Source organism: Poecilia mexicana, unplaced genomic scaffold (assembly GCF_051168715.1).
Source record: "Poecilia mexicana isolate PSO_F unplaced genomic scaffold, ASM5116871v1 scaffold_7, whole genome shotgun sequence".
Lineage (NCBI taxonomy): Eukaryota > Metazoa > Chordata > Actinopteri > Cyprinodontiformes > Poeciliidae > Poecilia > Poecilia mexicana.
In genome coordinates, this window is record NW_028263376.1 from 6,561,976 (window position 1) to 6,589,044 (window position 27,069).

The following is a 27,069-nucleotide window of genomic DNA, read 5'->3' on the forward strand; positions in this document are numbered from 1 at the left end:
ATGGGTATCCACCTAACCAGGATATACAGCAAGGACATTGGGGTGTCATTCAGACTATATAAGGGTAGCCAAATTGTGCACAAGAGGGGCAAGGTGATCGCTACCAGGACAACCAACAGTACAGATATTAAAGATAGCTATGAATGCCTTGTGATTCCACAGGCAATTGGTACCTTGTTCAGACCAAAAGGAAACCTGCCTCAAACAAATGCAAAGTAGCAGGTTTTGAGAAGCAAGCTGTACAGTCAAAACAAATCCAGACCATCAATGGCAAAGCCTTGGCAGTTGTCAAATACACTGCAGAAGAATGAGATAGAAACCTCAGATATAAAGACAAGGAATCTCTTCACAATGCACAGAGGGTCTCAAACAAAGTCCTGAAACCTGACACTGAGTGGACTAGTGAGTGCTAAAAGCAGGAAAACATCACAAAGAAATGATAAACATCATGAACAGGAACCAGTACAGAGAAGCCCAAACTGGAGTGAGTAAAGCTATTCTGTTTGTAGCAGCAAATATTCACGTAGCAGAGTTCTGCAGAATCTGATACTGATCCAGCATGGGTCACATTAGAGATGAGCAAAAGCAAATACATGCGAGACTTATCTCCAGTTTAGTGTCTGATGTGAGCTTTCAAATATTATTCTAGATCATCTGAAGCCACCTATTTGAAATGATGCTCATGAACACATTTCTGAGAAGCTTGAAGAACAAATTATGTCAGCATTTACAGGAATCGTGTTATCATGGAACATGATCAGTCTTAGAACTCAGTACAGCTGGTGTCATCAGCATAGAGCTTATACCAACTAATAATCTGGAAGGACAAAGAGAATGGGAACCAGGACTGAACTCTGCGGTATCCCACAAGGCAAAGCTGTCCTTTCCGATATTATCTCTTCAATCACAGAAAGCAGCAGAATACTCCCCTTTGTTTCAACCGGCTTCTTGCCACTAAAAGGCCAAACACATTTCATCCCTCACTTCGGGATAAACCTCGAATGACGCGAGTAGGAATAATTTACTCAGTACATTATACTTACAGGCCCAAAAATTAACATCTGGATGAAGTAAAGACTTGTAACATGTAAATCTGAAATGTCCAACAGACACACACAGACAGACTTCCTCTTTCTGCAGCGTCGGACTGACCTTTCTCTGAGAATCCACAATCCTTCATGGCCTGGTCCCAGTCAGAGTGAGTGGGCAGTGGAAGTGATGACCCATCACCCTGCAGAATAACTTGGCTGGACATCACCATGTGCCTACAGGAGGAAAGCCACCAAATCCACAATTCTAAAAAGTTCAAAAGTTGAAGCACAAATTGGAAAAGTTGTGCTTTCCCACAACTTCAATAAGTTGTGGGAAAACAGTCATTGGACTGAAAGTAATCCAGTGAAACCTGGTTTAATCCTGACCGAATTGGATTTGCTATAACCAGATAATACAGACAGGACTCTTGCGTTGGTGGTTCACTAACAAATATTGTCTATGTAGAAAGTTTAAAAATCCTGAGTCATGAAAATAAAGATAAAAAAATAAAACATTAGCTTACCTCAGCTTACAAAAGCTCAGAATATGCTCCGACTTCAACGTTGAAAAAAACCTTCTAATTTCTTCATAAACAACTCTACAAACTCCACACCAAGATTACAGGACAAGACAGACCAGAAGAAAAGTTCCTCTTTTCTTAAAGAATGCAGACTGATTGGTTTTGGTGATACTCTGGCACTGAGGAAGAGAGTCACGATGCTGTCCTTGCATGGGTGGTGGAGAAGGAGCGCAAAAACACAGGGGGTCACATCCACAAAAATGAGGCTGAGGGGCAAAAATGTCACAGGGGATGTTGCATGGAAAAGCACATTTACATTCACTCTGATTACATACAGCCTGTGGTGTGCTCCTCTCCTCAGAAGCAAAGTAGGGATGCTTTGGAAAGTTCAAAGTTAAACATCAGTGTATTTAGAGAAGAATTTAAAGTAAGGGCAGATAATCTTAAATTAAAGTATGAGGGTAAAAGTACAACATGAAAGCAGAGTCATTCAGCAGGCTGTTGTTCCCCCAGGCAGCTCCAGGCATCCCACACAGTTCTTCATAGTTCTGCCTTGTGACTGAGCGGATCTTCTCTTTAGTTCGTCCCTTTAACGTTTATCCCATGGCTTCCCACTCCAAACACAACAGAGGCAAACTTCTGAAAATTTTTTTTTTTGTCTAGCCAAGAATAAAAAAAAATGTGTGTATGAGGCGTTTTTTTCTGCTAGTAATAGGATTACAGCGTCACTTCTTTAAAAGTTTAAAACTCAAAACATATAAACAGCAGAACAACAGGGGAGGCAGCTCACCTGGATTTGTGTCAGTTGACGTCCGTTGGAGGTTGGAGGTGAGGGCACGTGGGAGGAGCCTGCTGTTATTTCCCTAAACAGACACAGAAACAGCACCTGCCATTCAAATACACATCTAAACCAAAGCATGTCTACAAAGCCCTCCATTTGCCTACGTTTGAATACACCAACGTAACGTCGGGACACCGTGATTCGCCGGGCTCCTCTGAACTACACACTCATCGGTTGATGAGAGTCAATAAAGTTTATCCTAGAGATGTTTCAGGAAAAATACAACTGCAACTCTTCTGTGTTCATGTTATGCTGACACAGCCCGTGGTTAACCGAAAAGTCAAGCATTTACTGTAAATAGTGAGGTAGCTGGACTGGTTTCATTCTGACCGAAATTGTTTTTTTCTTAGAGCAGAGAAACCCTGCCCCCTTGTGGCATCAATCTGTAAATGCAGCCTCTTGAAAAAAAGAAGTATCAGCGACAGATAAGATATAATGGTCACCAAGCAGGGGAAGTATTTTTGATTTGCAAACTCATAGTGGTGTGAAAAGGTTCTCGTTTAGATGCATCAACTCTGAATTATCACAGGCAAGTTCAGTTCTTAATAATCTTTTTCCCCCCTTCTCATTGAATGCATTAAAATGGAAAACTCACAGTTTTTTCAGTCTGTGAAAGGATTATCTAGCAGTATGTTCTTTGATGATGAGTTTTGAGTTGAGAAGAATCAAATGACGGGTTAGGGACATATGTCTCGATACAGCATCATACAGTGTTGTTCATATAGCTATGACTACAATCTCAGCTTGCTTGTTTACCTTAGTTTTATTTTATTAGAGACAAAATCTTGGTGTGCAAGAATTCGTTCAAGCTCTACAGCCTACAAGTTCACCCTTTTAATGAATAAAAATTAGGGTGCACCGATTGCAGTTTTCTGGTTGGCCTGACCTGCTAATTCTGATTTTGGCCGATGCAAAAATTCAGACTTTTGTCTGAAAAGTCAAAGTTTCTAAGTTGGCAAGAGGGTGACTACTGTTAACTGCATGCATTCACACCTGACCTGGTGGGCAAAAAGGGACAGAGGATTACTTTTGGACTTTTGCGGAGGTAAATAGGTTCAACCTGTAAGTATCGGCTGATCACTCAAAATTAAGGAAATCGGGGCCAATTTATTGGTGCACCCCCAAGTAAAAACGCTACTAGATAGTGGGAAGTGAGGAAACACTTATGATGCAGAAACAGGAACTCTTGACCATCATGTTGAAGCATTAAAAGTTTCTTTCTCTGGAATTCCAGTGGAATGGTGCTTTACCGTACTGGACTTAACTCTTTGCATTGTCTTGGTGATGTAAGGTCTGAGTACACCTGATTGGCTGTGGAAACTCATTCACAGTTAAAACCAGAAGTTTACATACACCAAATAAAAACATACATCCACCTGTTTTTTCTCACAGTCTGAAGTTAAGTTTGACCAAGCTTCTCTTGTTTTAGGTCAGTGGGAATTACTAAAATTATTTCTATTTGCTAAATGTCACAATGAAGCAAACATGATTCCCTATTTTTTATCGGTATTTTGTAGTGTTACTTTTTAACTGAAGGACGAGGGTGAAACATGATGGACATCCTTCCATGAGCTTCTTTCAGAGTTTTACTGAAATTCTGACCCATTCCGCCTGACAGAACTGTGAAACCAAGTCAAGTTCGATGTCGGTACAGAACATGTTTCACTGTGGATAATAACTCTGTCTTACCAGCTCCAGCCAGTGTATTCATGAGGTCTTAGGCTTTTCTTCTGGGTTCAATCTGCACATTTAATACCAAAACACATTTATCTCTTAGACACAGAACCTGTCTCCTTACTGACTGGTATGATGGTTGGACATTCCCATCATTTCTATACTTGCATATAATTGTTTGGACAGATGAAAGCACCACTTTCAAACATCTGGAAATTGTTCCTAAGGTTGAATCAGATGTGTGCAGGGTCACAACTTTGTGCATCATTCAGGTGATTGGCAATATATACAATATATACATACATATATATATACATATTCATTTGAAGATGTTTTTATAATTTTGACCATGCCTGATAGATAGATCGCACATAGAATTGATACTGAACTCTGGTTTCTTTGAGGCAAAATGCAAAGAAAAGAGGGATTCCTCAAGACTGTGCTGTAAAATAGGCTTCAATAGACATACCAGCCAGATGGTGCTGGTTAAATAATAAATAAAGGGGTGGATCTGGGTCACATACTTATTTATCTCAACAAATCTATGAACATACAGGCATCAACACAGCTGACAGCCACATGAACAGTCAGATGTTTCATCATAACCCACTACGGATTGCTACAGGTAGTTCATCAGGTAGGTGTTAAGCCAAAAAAACAGTTTACCATTACAAGGCTCTTGTAATAATAATAACAATCAAAAATGACTGTTGGTCCTTTGTTTGGCTGCGTCATTAAGACATGAATGTTTCTAAGGGCAATAGATCCACAAACAGAGGTGGCTGGGATATGGGGCATTAGGGGCAACATTCACCCTATATGTACCAGACCCGCCTGACCAGGGAGTGTAGAGGAATTGAGCTGTCTTGATGAGCTCCAACAATTATTTGCTTTTCTGTTTTCCTATTTTACGTGTTTGTCCCTGAAATGATAGCAGGATCAGATGTTCAGGCAAAATATTAGGAGATTCACTGTTTGAAATTTATGGAAACTGTTCTCTATCAAATCAGCCGAGTTTTGGTAAACATTAAGAAATTATAGACACATTGTATGTTTATGTTTACTTTCCAAAGTATGCACAGTGCACTGGTTGGCAGAAACCAGGAGGTGACTTTGAAACCAGCAGCATTCCACTGAGGTGACACATTCCATGTAACCAAAGCCAGGTTAGGCCATCAGGAATTAGTGCACTATGATCCATGGTCCCACCTACCACTCAGGATCCCAACATTCCTCTCTGCGGGTGGTAGGCTCACTTGAATAAATGAATGTCCATAAAACTTGAGAAACATATTTGCATTTTACATTATGTAATGTTGGGGCATAATTTTGGTTTTAAAATACCAGAATAATCACAGCTTTATATATTTGTCTGTCAGCATTATATTTTAAAATATTACATCAGATACTTTTGTACTCTTACTTGAGTAATTACGGGCCTTTTCACCTTTACTTGAGTAAAAATATGATGCTACTCTTCCTGTAGTACACCTTTTCGCTACTCTACCCAGCTCTCTGTCTGTTGGTCATTTGTATTACTAATTTATTTCTCTTCTTCCTCCTTTTCCCAGCACAACATCTGCTGCTATTGGCCACCTTCACCGCACCTGTTCGACCCTCGAGCCAATCACGCGGTTCGACCGTTGCTCCCCAAGATGGCGGCTTCCAGTGAGCCACTTTGCTCATCCTCGCAGCAGAACGATAGATATCGCCTTATCTCCGGATCATTTGAACTCTCCCCGAGGCTGCCCACAGAGAGCTGAGCGGGGCTGCGCTGTGAAACACGGAAGCCGTCCCTTCCCCTTTGCCCTATTGCGCTTTCATGGTACGCGGAGCCGGGCTCGGTGTTGGGCTGAAGGGGGTTGTGCTATCCGAGTATGGCCACCGACAACAGGATCAATTTCTGGAGGAGAAACACTAAGGTTCCCGGAAGGTTGGTTGTCTCATTCTTATCAAAACATAGCTGCCTTCCAGTGCTAACTTTTCGGCCGGACTATTGTAGCCAGGAAAATCTACAGGAAAGTCGTGTTTGGCGCACAATGAGAGAAGCTCAATATGTGTGGGAACAGAATCCTTGGTTGACATTAAACGGTTGACGTAACTGCTTGAAGTAATTATAGTTAAATGCGCAAATTATTCTCGTTTCTAGTCAATCTGCTGTAGCACGTCAGAGAGGTTTCATTTGATTGTGCTGTCAGCCAAAAGATGACTGAGCTCCATCACTTTATTCTCTGCGGTTTGTGTTAAAGTGGGGGTGTCATCTGTCACCATCCGCCCGCCGTATGCTTCCTGGGTCTGTGCTGACAGCTGCTGCAACACAATGGACTCCATTCACCCTCATTTATAAATACCGCTTTAAACTGGAGTTCAGCGAGCCTCCATTTAGGGTCATGAAGTGAAATAACGTTTAAGCTCTTTTTTAACCCCCATGCCCCCAATTATCATTAGGAGTTATAGCTTTGTGTGTAAGTGATTTCTTTGTAGAAACAAACACAGCAGATGATGGGCATTTAAAACATTTAGTCACAGGCTGATTTAGCCACATGCCGATTGCCAGCATCAATACCAAGTTTTAAAAAGTTACAGTTTAAAAATTGCAACAAATTTCCTTTATACTGTTGTGATTTTGTGTCCCTCCATAAATGTTGCTATGCACTGCTTGTCAACTGGCTGAAAGAAGGCTCCTACACTGTCTGCTGTCAGCCACCACAAATTGTTTGCCAGACTCTAAAATCTTTTCACTATTAGTGAGAAGAAACATGTTGGTAAAAAAATAAATAGCTAAAAATTAATTTAATTCTAAATCTGCCAGTTTGACCCCAGTTTGACCCCAGCTTTATGGCAAGAATAAATATTTCTGCATAGTTTTTCTTCAATAAACCTCTTCCAAAAGTATATTATCGTGAGTTACGCAAAATAAGTTCTTCCCACGCTTGCATATGATGGTAAATGTGATGATTTTTTTTTTTTTGTTAGATAAATGGACTATGGTTTGACAAGTAAGGCTGAGGCAGAAGTGTGGCAAGAAGTAAGAAATATTGTCACCTGCAGGTGGGAGTTAGGATCACTTTAATCTCATGTTTTTGCTAATGAATTCTCAAATTCTCTTAAATTACTTAGTGTTGCAGTAGCATGAAAATATGTAGGAATTTGCTGATTTTGCGTGAATTTCCACGATTGCAGAAATCAAGAACAACTGGAGGGACTGGATTTTACTATAGTAAAGATAATTGTGTGATTTTTGTTAGAGATATTTGGGTATAAACAAATGGAATCAATTTATATTTTAACCAGGGGTGCACCAATTGCAGTTTTCTGGCTGAGTACCGATCTTTACAAAGTATGACTTGCCGACTCCAATTTTGGTTAAAACCAATTCTTTTTTTTGTCTGAAATGTTGCTGAATTGGTAACAGTGGAGTCGTTATTATTAACTGCAGATATGCAGACATGACCCGGTGGGCAGGTCCGTCAGTGAGACCGCTCTCACAGCAGAGCAAAAGAGGACAGTGATTGATTTGTTTTTTTTTTGTTTTGTTTTTTTATCAGATAGATAAAGATTGGAGGAAAAGTTTGGCTTCACATGGAAGTATCGGCTGATCTCCCAACATTAGGGAAATCAATGCCAATAAACCGGCCGGCCGATCGGTTCACCATTTATTTAAACAAAAATACGTATGTGCATAAAATTGTGAAACTTAAATTACCTGGCTTTTTCTTAAAAAAATAAATAAATCAAAGAATTATTCAAAATATAAATGGACGTGCGTCCGATTCGTTGCTGCGTTTTTCATTGGTCATCTCAAATATAAGCCTAACAGCTGGAACCAGCAAACATCACAACCACCCACTAAGGTTCTACCTGCAGTTCCACTGGCACACGCAGCAATCAGAACTCATTGGACCTCATTAAGAAGAGCTGAGCTGTGTGTTTCACCTACATTGAGCTGCGTGTTTTTATGACTGACTGACGAGCTGATGTGTTGGTTTCAACTGTCAGAGGGCGGGGCAGGAAGAAAACGGGAGCTGAGTCTGTTTGGGAAACCCGAGAGGAGAAGATTACCAAGGAGAGGGCGTGACTCTCTCTCTGTCCCACAGACGGATCTAACCACGGAGGTTGGACACCAACAGATGTTTGAACAGGAAGACTGGGGGGGTTGCGCTCGCTCCCTGTCCTCGCTGCTGCTGCTGATAAAGTCAGCTTGACAGTTGTAAACAACAGACTCTGGCACTGCCAGATAACCAGCAGCTCCAGTTCCCAGCCACAAGGCTTACTGTAAGCTACAACCCCTGGCAAAAAGTATGGAATCACCAGTGTTGGATGAGCAGTCATTCAGACATTTCATGCTGTAAAACAAACTCAGATCAAAAACATGATACAATATTAAGGTCGTTCCAAAGTGCAACTTGTTGGCTTTCAGGAACACTCAAAGAAATGAAGAGAAAACATTGTGGAAGTCAGTGAATGATACTTTTATTGACCAAACACAGGGAAATAAATATGGAATCACTCAATTCTGAGGAAAAAAGTATGGAATCATGAAAAACACATAAACAAAAGACCATTCAAAATACATCACTAGTATTTAGTTGCACCATCTTTGGCTTTTATAACAGCTTTTAGTCTCTGAGGCATGGACTTGATGAGGGACAAACAGTATTTGGTGCCTACTCTCTTTGATAGCAGTTGCCAGATCAGCTTTGCAGGTTGGAGCCTTCTTGTGGAACATTTTTTTCAATCTCCACCACAGGTTTTCTATTGGGTTGAGATCTGGACTATTTGCAGGCCATGACATCGACTGAATGTGTCTTTCTTCAAGGAATGCCTTCACTGTTTTTGCCCTATGGCACGATGCATTGTCATCTTGGAAAATTATTTCATCATCTCCAAACATCTGTTCAATTGAAGGGATGAGAAAACTGTCCAAAATGTCAATGTAAACTTGTGCATTGATAGAAGAATTAACCACAGTCATCTCCCCAGTGCCTTTGCCTGACATGCAGCCCCATATCATCAAGGACTGTGGAAATTTGGTTGTTTTCTTCAGGCAGGCCTCTTCATAAATCTCACTGGAACGGCACCAAACAAAAGTTCCAGCATCATCACCTTGTCCAATGCAGATTCTTGACTCATCACTGAAGACAACTTTCATCCAGTCATCCACAGTCCATGATTGCCTCTCCTTAGCCCATCGGAATCTTGTTCTTTTATGTTTAGGTGTCAATGCTGGTTTTCATTTAGCTTTCCTGTATTGAAATCCCACCTCCTTTAGGCGATTTCTTACGGTTCGGTCACATACATTGACTCCAGCTTCCTCCCATTTATGCTTCATCTGTTTAGTTGTACTTTTTTGGTTTTCAAGACAAATGACCTTTAGTTGTTTGTCTTGACGCTTTAATGTCTTTCTTGGTCTACCAGTACGCTTGGCTTTAACAACCATTCCATGCTGTTTGTGTTTGGACCATATCTTGGATACAGCTGACTGTGAACAGCCCACATCTTTAGCAACCATGCGTGAAGGGTTACCTTCTTCAAGAAGTTTCACAATCCTCTCTTTTGTTTCAAGGGACATTTCTCTTGTTGGAGTCATGGTTCTCGCCACTCCACTTCGTCCAGCAGCCCTCCAAGGTGTCATGACTGCAGGTGTTTTGAACTGCACACTAACGGGCACATCTAATCTGGGGCAGGTGTCCATTTAGGGAAAGGAAATAGACTGGGTGTGTCCTTTTTTCTACCTCCAATTTGAGTGATTCCATACTTTTTTCCTCAGAATTGAGTGATTCCATATTTATTTCCCTGTGTTTGGTCAATAAAAGTATCATTCACTGACTTCCACAATGTTTTCTCTTCATTTCTTTGAGTGTTCCTGAAAGCCAACAAGTTGCACTTTGGAATGACCTTAATATTGTATCATGTTTTTGATCCGAGTTTGTTTTACAGCATGAAATGTCTGAATGACTGCTCATCCAACACTGGTGATTCCATACTTTTTGCCAGGGGTTGTATTCCAATAAAACGCTGCCAGTCAGATCAGTCTTTCGTGGTCATGTTGTTGTTTTCTAACAGAAGGGATAATTGTGTTTTTATACCTTGTTATGTCCCCTACAGGGCTTGTGGCAAACTGCAACAAGACTTCCTGTGATTTTCATTTCATAATTTTATTTAGCCAGGTTTAGTCCAGAGCCAGACCCATTTTTATATTAATTTAACATAAAAGTGATAAAACATGGTTGTTGAAGAACGAGTACTTTGTATTGTACATTTCATTTTTAGAAGACTTTAATACGTCTGCATCTTTTTTTGCAATTTGATTAAAATTCTTTAGTTTTTTTTTAACCTCCTACCTTGAGCTGGGAAACCAAGTTTATGCCAGTTTTGTGTTGCAATCGAGGGTTGCCCAGAATCACTACAAGGGTGGCAAATATCCCCCAAGCCAGATTTTGAACACCCTTGATTTAAGAGTCGTGGAGAGTTTTATAAGGCACTACGGGGTTAATGAGGGGGGCGACATTTCTTTGGATTTCTTTGAAGAAACAAAGGATGAAGTGGGAATTGTGACTTTTCCTTGTTTGCTCCCGGTTGCCAGAGAGTTGGAAGGGAAATAGAAAGCTGAGCTTTAAGTTTGTGCTGTCTGCGGAACATACTGCCCACCACAGGGAGGGGAACAACATGGCCGCCCTGCAAGCTGTCGGCTACTTCTGTTTACTGCAGAACTACAGTCTGACTCAGAGGAAAGAGTGGTCAACAAAAATACTGAAGCTAAACAAACATTACTTTACACAACACTTTCTGGCTTTGAACCTGTCACTCAAAATTAAAAATACCTTCAGAGGAATATCCCAAGCATCAAAAAAATATCATTACATATATGTAGAAAAATGAAATAAGACAGAAGCATGTAGGCCAGAGCTTCCTAAAGTTTTCAGCTTCTGAGTCACAAAATGAAAATGGGAGAGTTCAGTGACCCTGACTCCTGGTTGCTATGTAAACACTCTTACGAAGTTACCGTAGTTAAAAAGTGCTACAATGAGAAAACAATCGGGGCCAACAGCCAGTATGTTGGTCAGTAGGATGCTTCTATTTATACTGTTGTGCTTTTTTTAAAATCTTTTTCAACATTTATAGAAAACAAATTGTCATTTTTGTCATTGAAGATGGTTTTTGAAGAAGACCTCCGACTTCGATATTACACCTGACAGCAGATGGGGTCTCAAACCCAACTGTGGAAACCGCTGATGTTGGCCCTTCTTCCCAACTTTGTTCACTTCCTGATTTAATTCTCACATATGAGTGGGAAAAGCAAATTTAATGCTGTAATGCTGTGTCTGTACTCTGTCATATTTAGGACAATTGAGATAATAAATGAGCTTTTGGGGGGGAGGAATAAAAGCCACGAAGGACAGTTTGTGCCACCGCCAGCATTCTTCTGAGCAATCATTAAACGATGGATGTGAACACTTACCCTCAGGTTAGCTACAAGTGTTTTTCCACGTCGAGGTGACTGCATTTTTACATTATCATCCACAGCGTGCAGCCAGTTTATGGAGCACAGCATCCACCTCTCGATCCCCGTTTGCGACGCACGTAAGTGCTCAGTGCACGCCTGGGCTGCTGCATGCCACGTGGACACATTTAATTTGCCCTTTTTACTGGTCTTTGCAGTCGTTCCATGTTTTGAGTACATTTGTGTACTGCATGCTGTGAAACCGTGACCCAATTACTACATTTTGCTTTAGTTCTGCTTTTGGAACCGGTATTTCATGTTTCCTTTTCTTTATTGCATTATTTTGAGATGCATCAATTAGATTTTTTTTTCTTAATTCAGATCTGTTATTTTCTTTTCTTTTCTTTCTTTTTTTTTTTTTAATACTCCAAGGGAAAAATAAAGATTAGAGCCAATTCCAAATTCTCTTTAATGTCAGTGATTAAGCAGAGTGCAGAATATTTCTTTTTAGGCTTTCAGCCATGAGCTGTTATGGTAATAATATTACGGGAATATGTCGTAATAGTACGTGGGAAAAGTTGGAATAATTGGAGAATAAAGTCATAACATGACCAGAATAAGGTCATAATAATACGAGAAGTCATACAACAATAAAGTCAAATTAATGAGAATAAATTCATGTAATCAGAAAGTCATAATACTAGAAGAATGAAGTAGTAATTTTATGATGACAACTTCATGAAAGATTAAAATGAAGAGCACGTTATGAAGTAGTACTTTGGTTTCGGCTTTACAAATAGGACATACTTAATCTTTTAACACATCAGCATCAAATTATTATCTGCAGGAATTTGAAACGATTGAGCAACGACTGAGTCTATTCTGAGTGAACCACAGACTCGACGATCTGGTCACATTACAGCTCGATGACTATAAAAGCTTTGCTCTTGTTAAAACTGTTTTTCTTGTGCTTTGCCGACTTTCATCTGGTAATATTTTACCGTTTACCTTTATTTTACTATTAGGACTTTTGTGTCATAAATAAAATCACTTTAATCTCATAATTTTAGAAAAAAATATATTTTAGTCTGGCCCTAGTATGTACTTGTAGTGTCTTTGCCAAGAGTTTTTTTTTTGATTATTTTTTTAGATTCCAGTCAGTCGATAACTAAACAGGGCTGGTAAGCCAAAAAGATGGTCTGATTTTCCCCTCACCAGCTGATTCCTTGGTTCATCAGACATTATTCCAAAATTTAGTGTAAATCAAAATTCATCCATCAATGAGATCTACCAGGTCTTACATCATTTTTTCATTTCCTGTTTGTTCATTATTCCAACCTGCAGGTACCCAAAAGACACAAAGCCAAAATTCAACAACCTTAAGTCTAAAAAAGCTTGCAGCTTCCACGAGTTTGCTTGCAGCACAAACGATGCTTGGGACATTGAAGATGAGGAGGATGACAACTTCTGCGGGACACCCTTCTCGGCTTCCTTTACGCCTTCAGGCCAGGACTTGACGTCTGTGCACAACCAGGTATCTGCAAGACCTCCTGTTTCTCACTGAAAAACTGCAGGCTGGTCTGGAACGGTGAGAGATTCTCATCCAGGTGTGTTTTGTTTGTTTCTGCGTCCACTTAGCAACTGCGGCATCAGACGGGTGAAACGGAGCCTGTGTTGCCTCACATACTGACTCCACCCAGGGACGAGGGTCACAACTCCCAAACGGATGACGGCTCGGAGTGTGAGCGTGTCAACGGCAAATTTGTGAAGTCTAGTAGTGACGCAGATCTCAACACGACCTCAGGTGCGTTGTAGATATCGTGCAGCAGTTCATTCTGCTTAAAGAGTTCCTCAGATGCCTCTGCTGTGATTCATGCTGAAGCTAATTATGGACTTTGTTAGAAGGGACTTAACCCTGCAGGTAGGTCTGTAGAGATTATGGGGACTTAAATATATGCCTGACACGACGCGTCCCAGTCCACAGACACAACCACTAAATACCGGAGGTGTTTGAGGAGTTTTCTTTTGCTGCTGGTATTCTGTTAATCATTGGAAATGTTCTCTGACAAAAAAAAAAAGAAAGTCCAAATTGATTTACAAAACTGGGTAACAAATCAGGTTTTTAGTGACTTGGAGTCTAAATATAAAAGGTTACCCAAGACAAATATGTATACATAAATCACAATAAATAACAAATCATCTTTCAAAAAGTATGAAGGAATCAATCGGTTAATTCCAATAAATAAACTTTCAGCTGAATAAAGTTTGACATCTATGTTGACGTTTTGGCTGTTATTTCTTCTTGGACATTTACATTCATGCTCTTATTTTCCAGTGGGTGCAGCAGTTCAGTTTCCTTTCCTCTTGTTCTCTCTTTTCTCTTCCCCTAATAACTTTATTTCAAACAAGAAATAAATACAAAATAAAGTCATGTCAAAAGTTAGTGCGTTAGCATTAGCTTCTGCTAAATAGCATGTTGGTGTACTGCTTAATGTTGGCAAAACTAATTTTTTAAGTAGTAGTGCCAACCCCTGCTGAGACACATGGCTGCATATGACCTTGTAGAGCGCTATAGGTGTGAATGATCTCCATTGTTCGTGATGTTTTAGCCTTGATCTCTGAATTACTGACTGATCTCCCACATACCCAGGTTTCGACTGCAGTACCTGAGTGTTTGGTGATTGTAGACAGGAAACCACTCCAACACCTTCCCAGATGACAATATGTCACCAAACCCAACGGAGCCATTTCAAAATTTGATCCTGAACACATCTTAGCACAGATGTTGTGTTAAAATAGATTAAAGTTTGTGTTTTTCTTGAGCATGAATACAAAGGTGAGAGAGTTTAAGAGATGGAAATACTTTTCCAAGGTACTGTATGTCGTACTGTGTAAATGTTTCTATGAAGGTATGTACTTTTTTTCCCCTCTGCTTTGAAATCTACATCAATAGAATATGTGGATTGAAACTTTTTGCACAGTAGTGTGTTAGTGTTGTGACCTGCAGGCACATTGTGGGTTGCTGGGTGAATATCTTGAATAATGCACAGCTTCACGTTGAGGAGCATCTGCCACATGAATAGTTATGTGCTGTTCACCGAACACCTGGACCTCTGCTCAGACGTCACCTGGATGCTGAATATTCAGGCTCTTGCGAATTAATCCTTTGATCTTATTTTAAGTCATAAAACCAAAACACAGTGGTTGTTCAGTTACTGTGTTCTTTTATCTGAAGAGAATTTTACCGATATTCATTTTTGTTTGTTTGTTGTTTTCTTTCCTCAGTCCGCTCCTCACTGCAGAAGCAGCAGTCTCTCCCAGTGCGTCCCATCATCCCTCTGGTGGCTCGTATCTCGGATCAGAACGCGTCAGGGGCTCCACCCATGACGGTGCGGGAGAAAAGCCGCCTGGATAAATTCAAGCAGCTGCTGGCCAGTCCCAACACTGACCTAGGTACTGTTGAAGAGGGAAAGACGTTTGCGTGCCGCCTTACTCAGCTCCACATGCTCAGCGATGCCCCATCTGTTCTGTAAAGCCTGTCCAGAAATCACACATGGTGTTTTTGTTCCACCCAAATAAGAAAATGCAGTGGGATAAACTTCAAAAGCGTTATTGTGTAATATTGAGGTTTTGATTCGTTGGAAATATACATTTTATTCTGTTGTTTTGAGGAGTGCACTGTTAAATTGGCGCCAGATTCCTTAATTTTGGGAGATCAGCCGATACTTACTGATCTTACCTACCTTCACAAATGTCTAAAAATCAACCACTGTCCTCTTTTGCTCTGCCGTGAGAGCTGTTTGACTGACTGACCCACCCAACAGGTCAAGTCTGAATGTTTGCAGTTAACAATAATCGCCCCACTATTGCCAACTCAGCAACTTTCTTACTATATTTAGTAAAATTTCAGACAAAAAAAAAATCAATACTAGGCAAAATTGGAATTGAGAATAGGGACAAAACAGGTCCTATGGATAAAGCATGAAATTTGAATAAAATATACACAAAATATATTTTTTTCAAATATCTGACTAAATTAACCTGGGTCATGTGAGCACAACAATGTATATTTTTCTTTTTTTTGCTGAATATTTTTTTATTTTAAACATTGTAGTCGGTGGATGATGCCTGTAAAAGCCCTTGTCCAGGAGCAGAACTCAACACATTCTTATAGTTTAAAACAATTAAAGAAATACTAAAATTATATATTATGACAATTAAGTATAAGTAGTCATATAAATAATTATAAAAGTATCGATAAATTGAATTAAAAATAATTTTTAGATATTTTCCAAGTCCGTTGAAATTTGTCCTTAGTTTTTGTCAACACCGTCAGAAATGAAAAGAATGTAAAAAAATCAGGCATTATTGGGGGGCACCAGAACTTCTGAGGACCCCATGACGTTGTTTTTTCTCTTCCTTTGCTAGGAGGGCTAGTTAGCTCTGGTTAGCTTAAGTTATTCTTTAGTTTTTTCTTCTGTTTTATTCCTAAGTTGTTTGTCACAACCATGATGTGTCAACTCCATAACTGACAATTTACAAAACTTTGATGAAATTTTGAGAAATAAAAGCTTAATTTTGGTAAACTGTAAAGATTTCATGGACCTGACGAGCTACAATATGGCCTCCTTCAGAATAACATCATGTAAATTGAGGTAGTTTGGCATTTCGTCAACTCCGTCAGATGTCAACTCCATCAGAGTTTTTCTGACTCTTTCAGTGAAATTGTTGTCAAATCTCACTTAATTGTGCAACTAATTCATTTTAATGTATTTTACATGAATTGCATTACTTCACATGTACCAAGTTTTTCATTTTACTCACTAGTTTGTCACCACCTTCAGTTCTGTGTCAACTCCGTCATGCACTGTCAACTCCATCAGATGGACTTTTTCTTGTTTTTTGTTTTAAATAATATTTATTTTATTTCTTGAGAAGCATTTGTCTGTAAATTGAGTAAAAATATCACTAATGGGGTATTTTAAAAATCATTTTAGATTTATTTTTGTCAGATGGTGATGACAAAGTTTTGGGTCAGGTCGATTAAAAATGTAATTTTTAAAAAAAAAATTCGCAACTGGGAGCCTGTACCTTAGCATCTTCATGTTTTCTAAACATTATTTGTCATATTTGCATACATAAGGTTGAGAAATAATAAAAAAAAAATATGGGAAAATTAAAACCCATTTTGTCCCTATTCTCAAGAATCACTTATGATTTTTTAAAGATCTGTAATTGGCGATCGGCCAGAAAACTGCAATCAGTGCACCCTTACTGTTTTTAATGTGGTTTATAAATTTTTTTAAGACAGGTAAACACTCAACTAAAATATAATTATGTTTACCATAACTTTGCACTATGGAAAATATCATCCATCCAGTGGATCAGTCGTTGGATTTATTTGTTTGTGGTCGTTAAATGGCCTCTTAGAAGCTCCCAGAATGCTGCTGTTCCCAGTCTGAGTGGAACCTTTAGTGACTGCAGGTCAGGAGCTTCACACTAAATACAGCTTGAACTCTGACAATTATTGCAAAACTTTGTAATCTCTCCTCCAGATAGACCCTAAAATAGAATCAAACAGGAAGATAAAAGTTCCACATATCATCCAGCGTCTGTGAGGAAAACTTTAATAAGTCCTTAATGAAAATTGTTCAAGAAAAGGAATTGAATATAGCTCCCTCTGACCTGCAGCCAGCTGAAGCAGCCGCTCTCTGGACTTAATGTGAAACCAAGCTTTGATCTGATTGGCCTGTTTTGCTTTCTGCCATCACAGAAGAACTGCGGAAGCACAGCTGGTCGGGAATACCAAGAGAAGTCCGACCAATCACGTGGAGGCTTCTCTCTGTAAGGCTTACGACCTTCAGTTTTGCAACATCACATAACTCACAATTCAGTACTAAGAGCTTCATTTTTTGTTTAGTTTGTTTTTCCTTTCCTGTTCGTTTGGTGTCAGCAGCTGTGCGTTTCAGCAGCAGCCTTATCTTCCCACTGCTCTTATCTCCCTCGGCCAGCTTGTTCTGTTCCCCGGGAAAAAAAGTTTCTTTTCTGTTCTCGCTCCTCTCAGGGTTACCTGCCGGCCAACAAGGAGCGCAGAGAGCTGGTCCTGAAGAGAAAGAGAGAGGAGTATTTTGGGTTCATAGAGCAATACTATCACTCCAGAACAGATGAGCACTATAAAGACACATACAGACAGGTAAAGATCTCATCTGTGTGGTGTGGAAGCATTATGTTATCGCTTCAAATGAATTAGAAACGCTGCGATTATCTACCGTCGCCTAAGTTTCATTATTTGTTCCTGGCAGATCCACATTGACATTCCAAGAACCAACCCGCTCATCCCTTTGTTCCAGCAGCCTGCAGTCCAAGAGGTGAGGTCCAGTAGAAATCCAGCGGCCCGAGAGTTTAAGGTCCAGCTCTACATCAGTGGTACTACAGGACAAATACATTAATAATTGGATCACGCATGAAGCTTAATTTTCTCCATTTTTCTTCTTTATTGGTTTGTGGGGAAAAAAGACTTTTCAATAAAGCATCAGGAATTGTAGCACTTTGAAGCAAAGAGCAATTTCACAATCGTACTCATCAGATTGGAAGTATCAGCTTCACACATCAAAAATCAATAACACTTCAAATTACTGGATGACGAGACCTAATACTAAAAAAAATTATAACTAGGGGAAGTTGGTGAAATATTGTGTTGCTTAGTCACTGAGGAGAAAAAGAGGAAGTTCACTTTGAGACGAAGCTTGACTGAGCTTATTCTGTTCCTCAAATCTCGTTTTATGAAGCTACAATCAAAACTTTTAAAGATTTGTACAAAACTTTGTAGATAATGAGTCTAAATTTGACTGTTTCAACAGTCAAATTTAGACTCTGGTTGAATGTTTGGGATGTAGCAACAAACTCAGCCCTGAGAAACGGCTACAAAATTGCAACAGCAAAGCGAAAACAGGACAGGATTCTGTTCTGCACAGCATGTTGTTCCTTTAAAACAGAGTTTTGTCATTTTGTCTTCAGGTATTTGAGCGGATTCTGTTTATCTGGGCCATCCGTCATCCAGCCAGCGGATACGTCCAAGGCATCAACGACTTGGTCACACCTTTTTTTGTCGTCTTCTTGTCCGAGTTTGTCAGTAAGTTCATTTATGCTCATGAGAATAATATGTTTTTTAAAATACAGAGATGCACTGATCTGAGAGATGAATTTTCTGTTTTTGCAAAACTTCGATTTGCTTGTCTGGACTTTAGATGCTTCTAGTTTCTCTTGTATTTAGGGTGTTGAAGTTTCTCCTTGTACATTGCTGGCCTCATTCTACAAAAGCTTTTTTTTTTTTCTTTTGCAAAAATTTGATCCATTTTGATCTGAAATCTGAAAACAGAAATAGCTTTGACTTTATATACTTAGTTTTCCAAAATATGTTTAATTTGGTCCATCTATATAAATAAAAGTCCTCTTCAGTCTCCTCCCTTCTCTTTAGTTAATGTGTGTCTTACTTAATTTTCAAAATATGTTTCATTTAATACATGTTTATATAAAATGTATCTCTTTTTCAAGGCAAATTGCATTTTGGCTCTCGAGAGAGATTTAATCCTGAGATGTCCAAAATGCTTAAACGTTCCCAAAGTCAGCATGCTCTGCCCGAAAGCTCAAACTGATAAAAGCGCACTTCCTAACTCTTCACGTTATCAGCTAAAAGTGTTGCTCGAATGACCTGTGCCCATGCAGTCGCAGGAACATGAAGGCTGAACGCCAAAACACAGACAGTCATTACTTCAGTGAAGGTGGAGAAAATAAAAATGAACAAACATCCTGATCATTATGGAAGTTTTTTTTTTAATATGATACATATTTTGGTATTCAGTTCAACTCCAAAGCATTTTGAAAAGGGAGATTTTCCTTTTTTATGCTAAAAACAACATTCAGTGTTTGAGTACTTCAAAGAAATGAGGGGAAACAATTATTTAACACCTTGTAAATAAATGTTCTGTTGACCACAGCAGTCTGTTATATTTCTGAATTTTGAAAAGCATAAAATAGATTTCATAGGGTCCAGTTTAAATAAACTATAAGGGCTGTAACGATTCCTCAAATGATTCTACCACCTCGATTATTAAAATTCCTCGAGGAAAATTGATCTGCCTCGAAGCTTCGTTAAATTATCTTCTATTATTTAGCGCGCCGTGTTCCGACCGGGTCATTGTTTGTGTTGGGCAGCGCCGTCGCTTCCACCTACGAGTCGTCGCCAAGTGCCAGCAGCATGACGTAGAATTTTCCGCCGTTTCATCGGGTTTTGGGGGACCAATTAGCACTGTTGAATTGTCAAGCTGAAAATGAGCTGATTCCTTTTACAATCTTGCTACTGTACAAGAAATCTTTTCATTTTTTTCGTTCTCATCCTAGCGGAAGATGTGGAGAACTTTGACGTGGCGGCTCTGCCTCTGGAGACCCAAAGGAACATCGAGGCCGACAGCTTCTGGTGCATGAGCAAGCTGCTGGACGGCATACAGGTGAGGACGCACGCTCGGCTCTCAGGCTGCAGGTCATCTGTCTGTGTTCCTGTCAAATAACATGGCCCACCTTCCAGGACAACTACACCTTCGCCCAGCCTGGAATCCAGAACAAGGTGAAGGCGCTGGAGGAGCTGGTCAGCCGGATAGATGGTGAGGAGATGAGCGAATTGTTCAGTCCAACAGAAATCATGAGAAATCTTTTTTTTTTTTAATTGTTTATTGTCTGTCTTCAGTGGATATTCACAATCATTTCAAGAAATACGAGGTGGAGTACCTGCAGTTTGCGTTTCGATGGATGAACAACCTGCTGATGAGGGAGCTGCCACTTCGTTGTACCATTCGTCTGTGGGACACCTACCAGGTGGAGTTCTCTCCTTCAGATATTTAGATATTCAGGTCTTCCTCACAGTATTCCTCACAGTATTCCTCACCGTGCTCATGCACGAAGGAAATCTGTGCCAGCAGTGATTAGGGAAGCAGCGATCCACTATTTTCACTACCGATGCAGATGCCAATTCCGATGCAGGAAAACAGCTGAATTTACTTAAAACTTTTCTCTTTTTTTTTTTTTTTTAAACACAGACATAAATGTACTGAATTACAGATGTATTGATAACTCTGCACCAGTGCAGCACACTTGCATACACCAATAGCTTCACAAGCTTTGTCAAACGTGTAAAAACATCACAACTTTAACATAATAAAATAACATAACATCCAATGTAAAACAAATAATAAAGAAACTGAAACGGATTAAAAACAACAGGTTGACTACGTTGGTCAAACATGTAAAAAATAAACTGCAACAAACCATCTTTCAATTGGTTCAGAAAGTGCAATTGTTTACATTACTAGTTATGATGTGAAATAAATAAAGCATGACGTCACTCAGAGCACAAAGTATAGAATTAAACTGAATAGATCCGCCCTTATTGGTCAGGCACATTGTCAGCGATACCCTGTCTGGAATTGTTTTCATCATCAGGACCGATGCAGATATTGATATTGGATGGATGCATCTCTAGTGGTGATGGAGGCGTAGACTCCCCGTCCGTTGGGCTTTACTCGCCTTCCTGCTTCAGAGCAGTTCATTTATAGAACAATCACAGAACCTGTTAACACGGTGAGGAACATTTTTAGATTTGGTCACGGTCACATCAGTGACGGGCAGGCCTGTCGGTCAGGACAGGAAAACTCTGATCTAGAACATGCAGAAATCCAATCAGTGTTAGAGCTGCCTCCTCTGCTCTAACCAACTGAGGATTTCACACTAATGGTCTTAAGACATAAATGTGTGCCCCAGCCTTGGACATGCTCCTGGACAGTCACTGATCTGGTGTTGGTAGAAAACTAATAAACTGGAGAAAAAAAATAAAAAATTATGAAATCCAACTGAAAATGATCTGGTACATTTCTCAACTCCTATCAGCTTCTTGCTCTTGACGTCATATTAATCTTTTTCTTGATAAAGTGTTGGGGCAACCAATTAAAAGTCTTGGCATAGCTCTGCCCCAGTGAATGGACCTTCATGGAGCTTACAGATAAGCAAACACACCTAATTTTTATTTTTAGCTGAGCTGAACCTCAGCTTACCATTTAGAGATCTAGTTTTCACTCCAGCCTTTAGGAGGGTGATGATTGGCTGGTTTACACACAATCTGCTTAAAGGGAAAACGAAGAAAAGAACTATAAAGAAAAAATGCTATTATTTCTCACCCATATACCAAATTAGTTTTTGTGATTATGGTTCCTAAGAGGTAAATGTTCTTCTGTTTCTACTCATGATCCAGTTTTTTTTTTCCCCTCTGTATCTGCTATGTGTTTGGCACCGGCCTTTGTATTGGAGTGTTGCTATCTTTGTAGACACACACTGACGTCTGGGATCTGCATCAGATGAGCCTGGCAGCCGATTGGACGGGGATGTTTGTCTCTTTGCCTGATGACTCGGACCGACCAGTTAAACCCAAACACTTATGGTTCTGAGGTGGAAAATCAGCTGATTAAAATGGAGACCTCATTCGCACAACTTTTGCCCGTGAATGAACTGATTGCATTCGGATAGCAATGAATACATTCTGTACACTGCTGTTCAGCTGGCTGAAAGAAGGCTGCTGCATGTTGTTAGAAATGCACTGATCCCAATAATATCTGTATCAGTCCCAAACTTGTTCTAGAACTACAGCTGATAAACTGTATGGAATAAAACCAACTCGATCTTTGTTGTTTTAAATCATGTGTATCCTAGGAGACGTTATTTTACTCCACTTTATATGAATATCAGTCCATCCTGCAGCTCACTTTGTCCTGGTTTAAACCAAAGCCAATGAAGGAGTGAAATAAAACGCTGCATTTCAGAGATGGGGTTAATTTTTTCCATAGCTAATATTTGATAGTCTGACAGAACTCGGTATACAGTACTGCATACTCACTTTTCTATGGGAGAGATTCTTTGAGAATCACTCATTGCATAAAGTGATTATTCAAAGACAAATGTTTTTTGGTCCTTTGTTTGCCGAAGGACCTTAAGTCTGTAATTCCTCCCGATTTATCTCCAGGTGTTGCAGCAAAGACTTGTGGGTAAAGGTGTGTTGTAACAATCCGCTGTGTTTGTACTTTCCACAGGCTGAAGCTGAAGGTTTCTCCCACTTCCACCTGTATGTGTGTGCTGCATTTCTCATCGAGTGGCGCAAAGAAATCCTCTGCATGGTTGACTTTCAGGTATTGATGGGAGTCTTTGATTTTATTTAACGATGATGCAAAAAAAAAAGATGATTTAAAAGAAATTATTTAAAGAAACCTTCCTCATATTTATTTTTGAAAAGACTCTTGAAAAACGAGAAATGGTAAAACATCCTGTTACTCCAACGTCTCTGAACTTGCTAGTTAGCTAATAGCTTGCTAGCATAGAGTGATTATTCAAAGATCTGCTGTGAAATTCACTTCTAAGTTCCGCCTATTACATTCCTCAAAATTTGGTTCTAATTCTAATAATTATGTATTGATATTTGGTAATCTATTTTAAAACGACCATCATCCATCTCACTGTGTTAAAAATAATTTTATCCCCCACCCAGGTCCAAGTGTTTGTTCCATCTTCTGACACCGAACCAGTGCTCCTTTAATATCTGTGTTTCCATTAACCATCAAATTGCAAAAATTGAAAGTGCGAAAATAAATTTTCTGGATGGAAACACACCAGGTTAAAAAAAAATTTTTAAGCTGGGATAAAGTTTTTTTGTTTTGTTTTGTTTTATACGTTTCAAAATAGATTTATTTTGCAAAACTGTAATGGAAATACTTTTATACATCTCAAGTAGCTGTTTAAAAATCATGGCAGCAACAAATGTAATGACGTTTATCATGAACAAACTTACTCGCGTGTGATTTTAATTTAATTTCTTATTTAATGGAAAAACACCACAATTGTAAAATTTACTTTTTTCAACATGGGCGGCATATCAAAGTTTTGCGCACATTTGTAATGGAAACGCAAAGATCCGTCACAAATCCACACTGCACAGACGTACATGCATCTCTGCTCTAAGCACCAATAAGTTGTTTACGACGACTTCATTTGTTCGGCTTAATATTTTGTCGTTGAGGCTCATCCACGTACGGCTGCACATCCTCATATTTCCTGACAAGAAGATTACGTTCTTTATTTCCCGTCTGTCTGCATATAAATCTTTAATTTACACGATTAAAGATTTATAAATTCTTGCCAACTTTATCACAAAGACGCATGTTGGGTCGACAGGGCGTCTTCTCCACGCTGCATTTCCCTCCATATGTCAGCACATAATTTGTCTCTTTCCTTCAGAGCCTCCTGATGCTTCTACAGAACCTCCCAACCATCCACTGGGGAAATGAGGAAGTGGGTCTCCTCCTGGCCGAAGCCTACAGACTCAAGTACATGTTTGCGGACGCCCCCAACCATTACAAGAGATAGGCAACGAATCAAACGCGCCTGTGACTGCGAGGACCTGAGCAGTATTTTTGGTGCAACCCTGATCAGACCGACGGTGGGATAAACTTAACTTTATGCTGTGAAGATGAAGTTTGCAGAGTCTCGCCGTGATTTTCGGATTTTTGAGCGGAGCCATGAAGCTCCGGCGAATTTCCTGGACTACATGCAGTAGACGACGTGCTGCACTGCATCAGCAGACTGTTACAGTATATCAACCACATGTATTTAGTTTTTCTTCCTCTCAGAAAAACATGCTGGCATTTTAAAGGATGGTGAATGTTTGTGAAATCCTCCTTTTAAGTGGCATCTGCAGATTCTATTTTATATTTGTTTTTCTAAAACAAAAGAAACACTGTAAGAACCAAGCAACTACTGTTTGTTTTCCCCCTCATTTTAAGCTTATTAAGTCAGACACTGTTCTAAATGGGAAGCACAACGAAGACCCCGACTCCCCTCCCCTCCGACTAAATCTGCTGGGAACAATCAGCCTTTTAAATCCTGGGTTTGGACTGAATTACCTTCCTGTTTTTACATTGTAGAAGAAATGTCTGAGTTTCATTTCATGTTTTAGTTTGCTTAGGTAAAAGCTGAAAACCCAGCTCCTTTCCTGGCTGTGAATCACTTTGATCAACTTCTAGAGGGTTCAGCTTCCCTTTTCAGTGTATAAAATTATATTTAAGGTATAATTACTTTAAACAATACCTTGTTTTTAAAATACCTTAACTAAAAGTTAAGGTATTTTAAATAATACCTTAACTTTTAGTTAGACTTTTAGTTAGTCACCTTAACTAAAAGTACAACTTTTAGTTAAGGTGACTTTTAAATTACCCCAACTTAGTGGTTGTGAATAAAGCATAACGTGACGTTTTACCCAATTTTAGTTTCAAAAAACGAAATGCGTCGACCGTTCTTGATGCCACTGAGTTATAACTCCTGCAGACCAATATGGAATCACTTTTGTTGCATGGTGGTCATTCATTTTTAATCTGTAGCCAGAAAATTAATTCAAATGTGACAGAAAAACTGAACATTTTTTGCTTTGGGAAACACGGCTGAGTGAAATTGTTGTAATTATCGGCACTTCTTCTTTTCAGCTCTAGTAGAGGGAACTCGTAGAATCCCGAATCAAAAACATGGGGAGTCCTTGAATCTCCTCTGGACCTTGCTAGTATGAAAATGGGGTTTCCGTCTCGTTTCAAGGTCATCAGAGAGCAGCTGGCAGATCAAATTTACAGGAGAAAGACTTGTTGTGCACAGCCTTTTTTATTTTACCCTCAATTTTCTTTTGGGTTGACATCCAACGTGTTAATTTAGCTGATCTGCCCTGTTTTTTTAGAGAAGGCATTTTTACTCTGCAACAAGATGCGTTATCGTCATCCTGAAATGACTTCATCATTGCTAAATCTATGATGTATTGATTTTAGAAGAAAAGTACCCAGCGATACATTGCCTGTGGAGTTGACCACTGCTCTCTGCTCTTCTGTCTTCCTGCATCATTTCTGCTTCACCATCAGTGTGAAAAACAAAATCTGAATCGGAAGGTCAGGCTTTTTAAATATTGATGATCGGCCAGCAAACTGCAATTGGTGCATCCCTAATTTCTTTTCTCGATCAGTTTCTGTTTTCTAGGCACATTGCTTCTAGTAAAGTCTAGTTTCTGAATACTTTCTTTTAGAAGCCTTCATATCTTTGAGACCCAGCTAACTGGGAACCAACCAACATTTAGCCAAACTACACATTGATCTCACCGTCTTAACGATGCAATGTGTCGTTAAGGTCTCCAAATTATTTTTAACAGAGACCTGTGTTTGTACTTGCTTTAGAAATGTTAATCACTCAGAATCCAGAATTGTTTCTTCTGTTTGATTTTAAAAATATATGCTGTTGATAGCAAAGTCATTTAACGGCTTCAAGGTATATTTTTAAAAGCCATAATGTTCCGCTGTTAAAATCATTTAGTCGTCTGTGTTCTGCTTTATATTTGCTTTGTAGTAAAATAACGGTGCATCCTCCCAGACCAGTGATTCCTCATTCGGTTCTGGCACGATGAACTTTTCTCCACTCCAGTAAGAATCATTTCTACAGTCGTAAAACGGAATTAGTGTTGGTTTTTTTTTTGTGTTGTTGTTTTGTTTGTTTTTTTTTTCATGCTTGTTGGTACTGAAGGACGTTTAGTCTTAACCTGCTACTGAACACAGCCCAGAGCAGCTGAACATCCATGATGATGCCTTTGTTTTGAACATTTGCAATGTACTCCTGGAAGGTTCTATAACTTGTATTTGTGGGTTTTTTTGTTTTGTTTTTCTGATCCAAGTTTGTTTCATACAATGTTGTCGTTTTAAACATTTACGTTCTCACTCGTCTATTTACTGTGTGGTAACGGCACAGCTTTACAGCATGAATGCTCTGTATTATGTGACCATTTGTTTTCATCCTCATGTGAACCGGAGCCAGTCTGGATGAAAACCTCTGATGGAGTGTAAACACTGGACTGCAGTCCTGAAGATTTCACACTTTAATTCAGTCAGCTGATGAGTTTCAGAGTTGAAGGTGCGACTAGGCATGTTTCGGTACTTAAACCTCATTTCACTCCCAAGACGATCTGGCTCCGTCTTACACCACTTAGGGTACAGTTAGTGTTTAATACTGAGGTTCATCATCTTCATGGAGTACTCTGAATGTCTTGTGAGTGTTGCAGTTTACCTGTAGCCTTAAAACTACATTCATTCCTTCATTCAGGCGAGTCCGCTGATTGTCACTACCATGACGGTGTTGTTCGATCCACGCCGACGTACTTAAATGTCATTTGTTCTCGAAAAATGTGATGTGAAGAACTAAATGTTAGTTAGGGGTGATGAAGCGTTGATGTGGATTCAACATATGAAGCCAAATATGTTGTGGGCCAACGCAAAATGTTTTGAGGCGCTTCGGTTGTCAGAACTGGCTTTAGCCTTAAATGAATAAATCATTACAGTTCCTGCTGTATATTCATTCTTTTTGTTTATATTAAACTAATTGCTATTATTCATTTCGGTGTCTTGTTTTTGAATGTGAAGTTTTCTTGTCTGTTTTTTGACAAAC

General features: G+C 39.4%; 2 protein-coding genes across 3 annotated transcripts in view; one reads left to right on the forward strand and one right to left on the reverse strand.

Moving 5' to 3' along the window:
• myt1b (myelin transcription factor 1b) overlaps positions 1-2,661 on the reverse strand; it is a 138,563-nt gene extending 135,902 nt beyond the window's left edge. Inside the window, exons 1-3 of the mRNA XM_088006934.1 lie at positions 2,498-2,661; positions 1,556-2,415; positions 1,153-1,265 (exon numbers count right to left, since the gene is read on the reverse strand). Of these exons, the coding sequence (XP_087863060.1) occupies positions 1,153-1,261 (109 nt within the window). The 5' untranslated portion in view covers positions 1,262-1,265; positions 1,556-2,415; positions 2,498-2,661. The remainder of the gene's footprint in view (positions 1-1,152; positions 1,266-1,555; positions 2,416-2,497) is intronic.
• A 3,024-nt stretch (positions 2,662-5,685) lies between these two features.
• Positions 5,686-27,016, forward strand: tbc1d22b (TBC1 domain family, member 22B). Of its 2 annotated transcripts, XM_014973643.2 has the most exons (14): positions 5,686-6,000; positions 11,595-11,651; positions 12,856-13,045; positions 13,150-13,315; positions 14,797-14,964; positions 17,285-17,355; positions 17,576-17,704; positions 17,814-17,879; positions 18,529-18,643; positions 19,912-20,018; positions 20,096-20,171; positions 20,255-20,382; positions 22,644-22,739; positions 23,842-27,016. In XM_014973643.2, the coding sequence occupies exons 1-14, from the start codon at positions 5,945-5,947 to the stop codon at positions 23,968-23,970; spliced, it is 1,554 nt and encodes a 517-aa protein (XP_014829129.2). In that variant the 5' UTR covers positions 5,686-5,944; the 3' UTR covers positions 23,971-27,016. The 2 variants fall into 2 exon arrangements, with proteins under 2 accessions (XP_014829129.2, XP_014829130.2); XM_014973644.2 differs by lacking the exon at positions 11,595-11,651 and having other exon boundaries at positions 5,687-6,000.
• Positions 27,017-27,069: the final 53 nt, after the last annotated feature.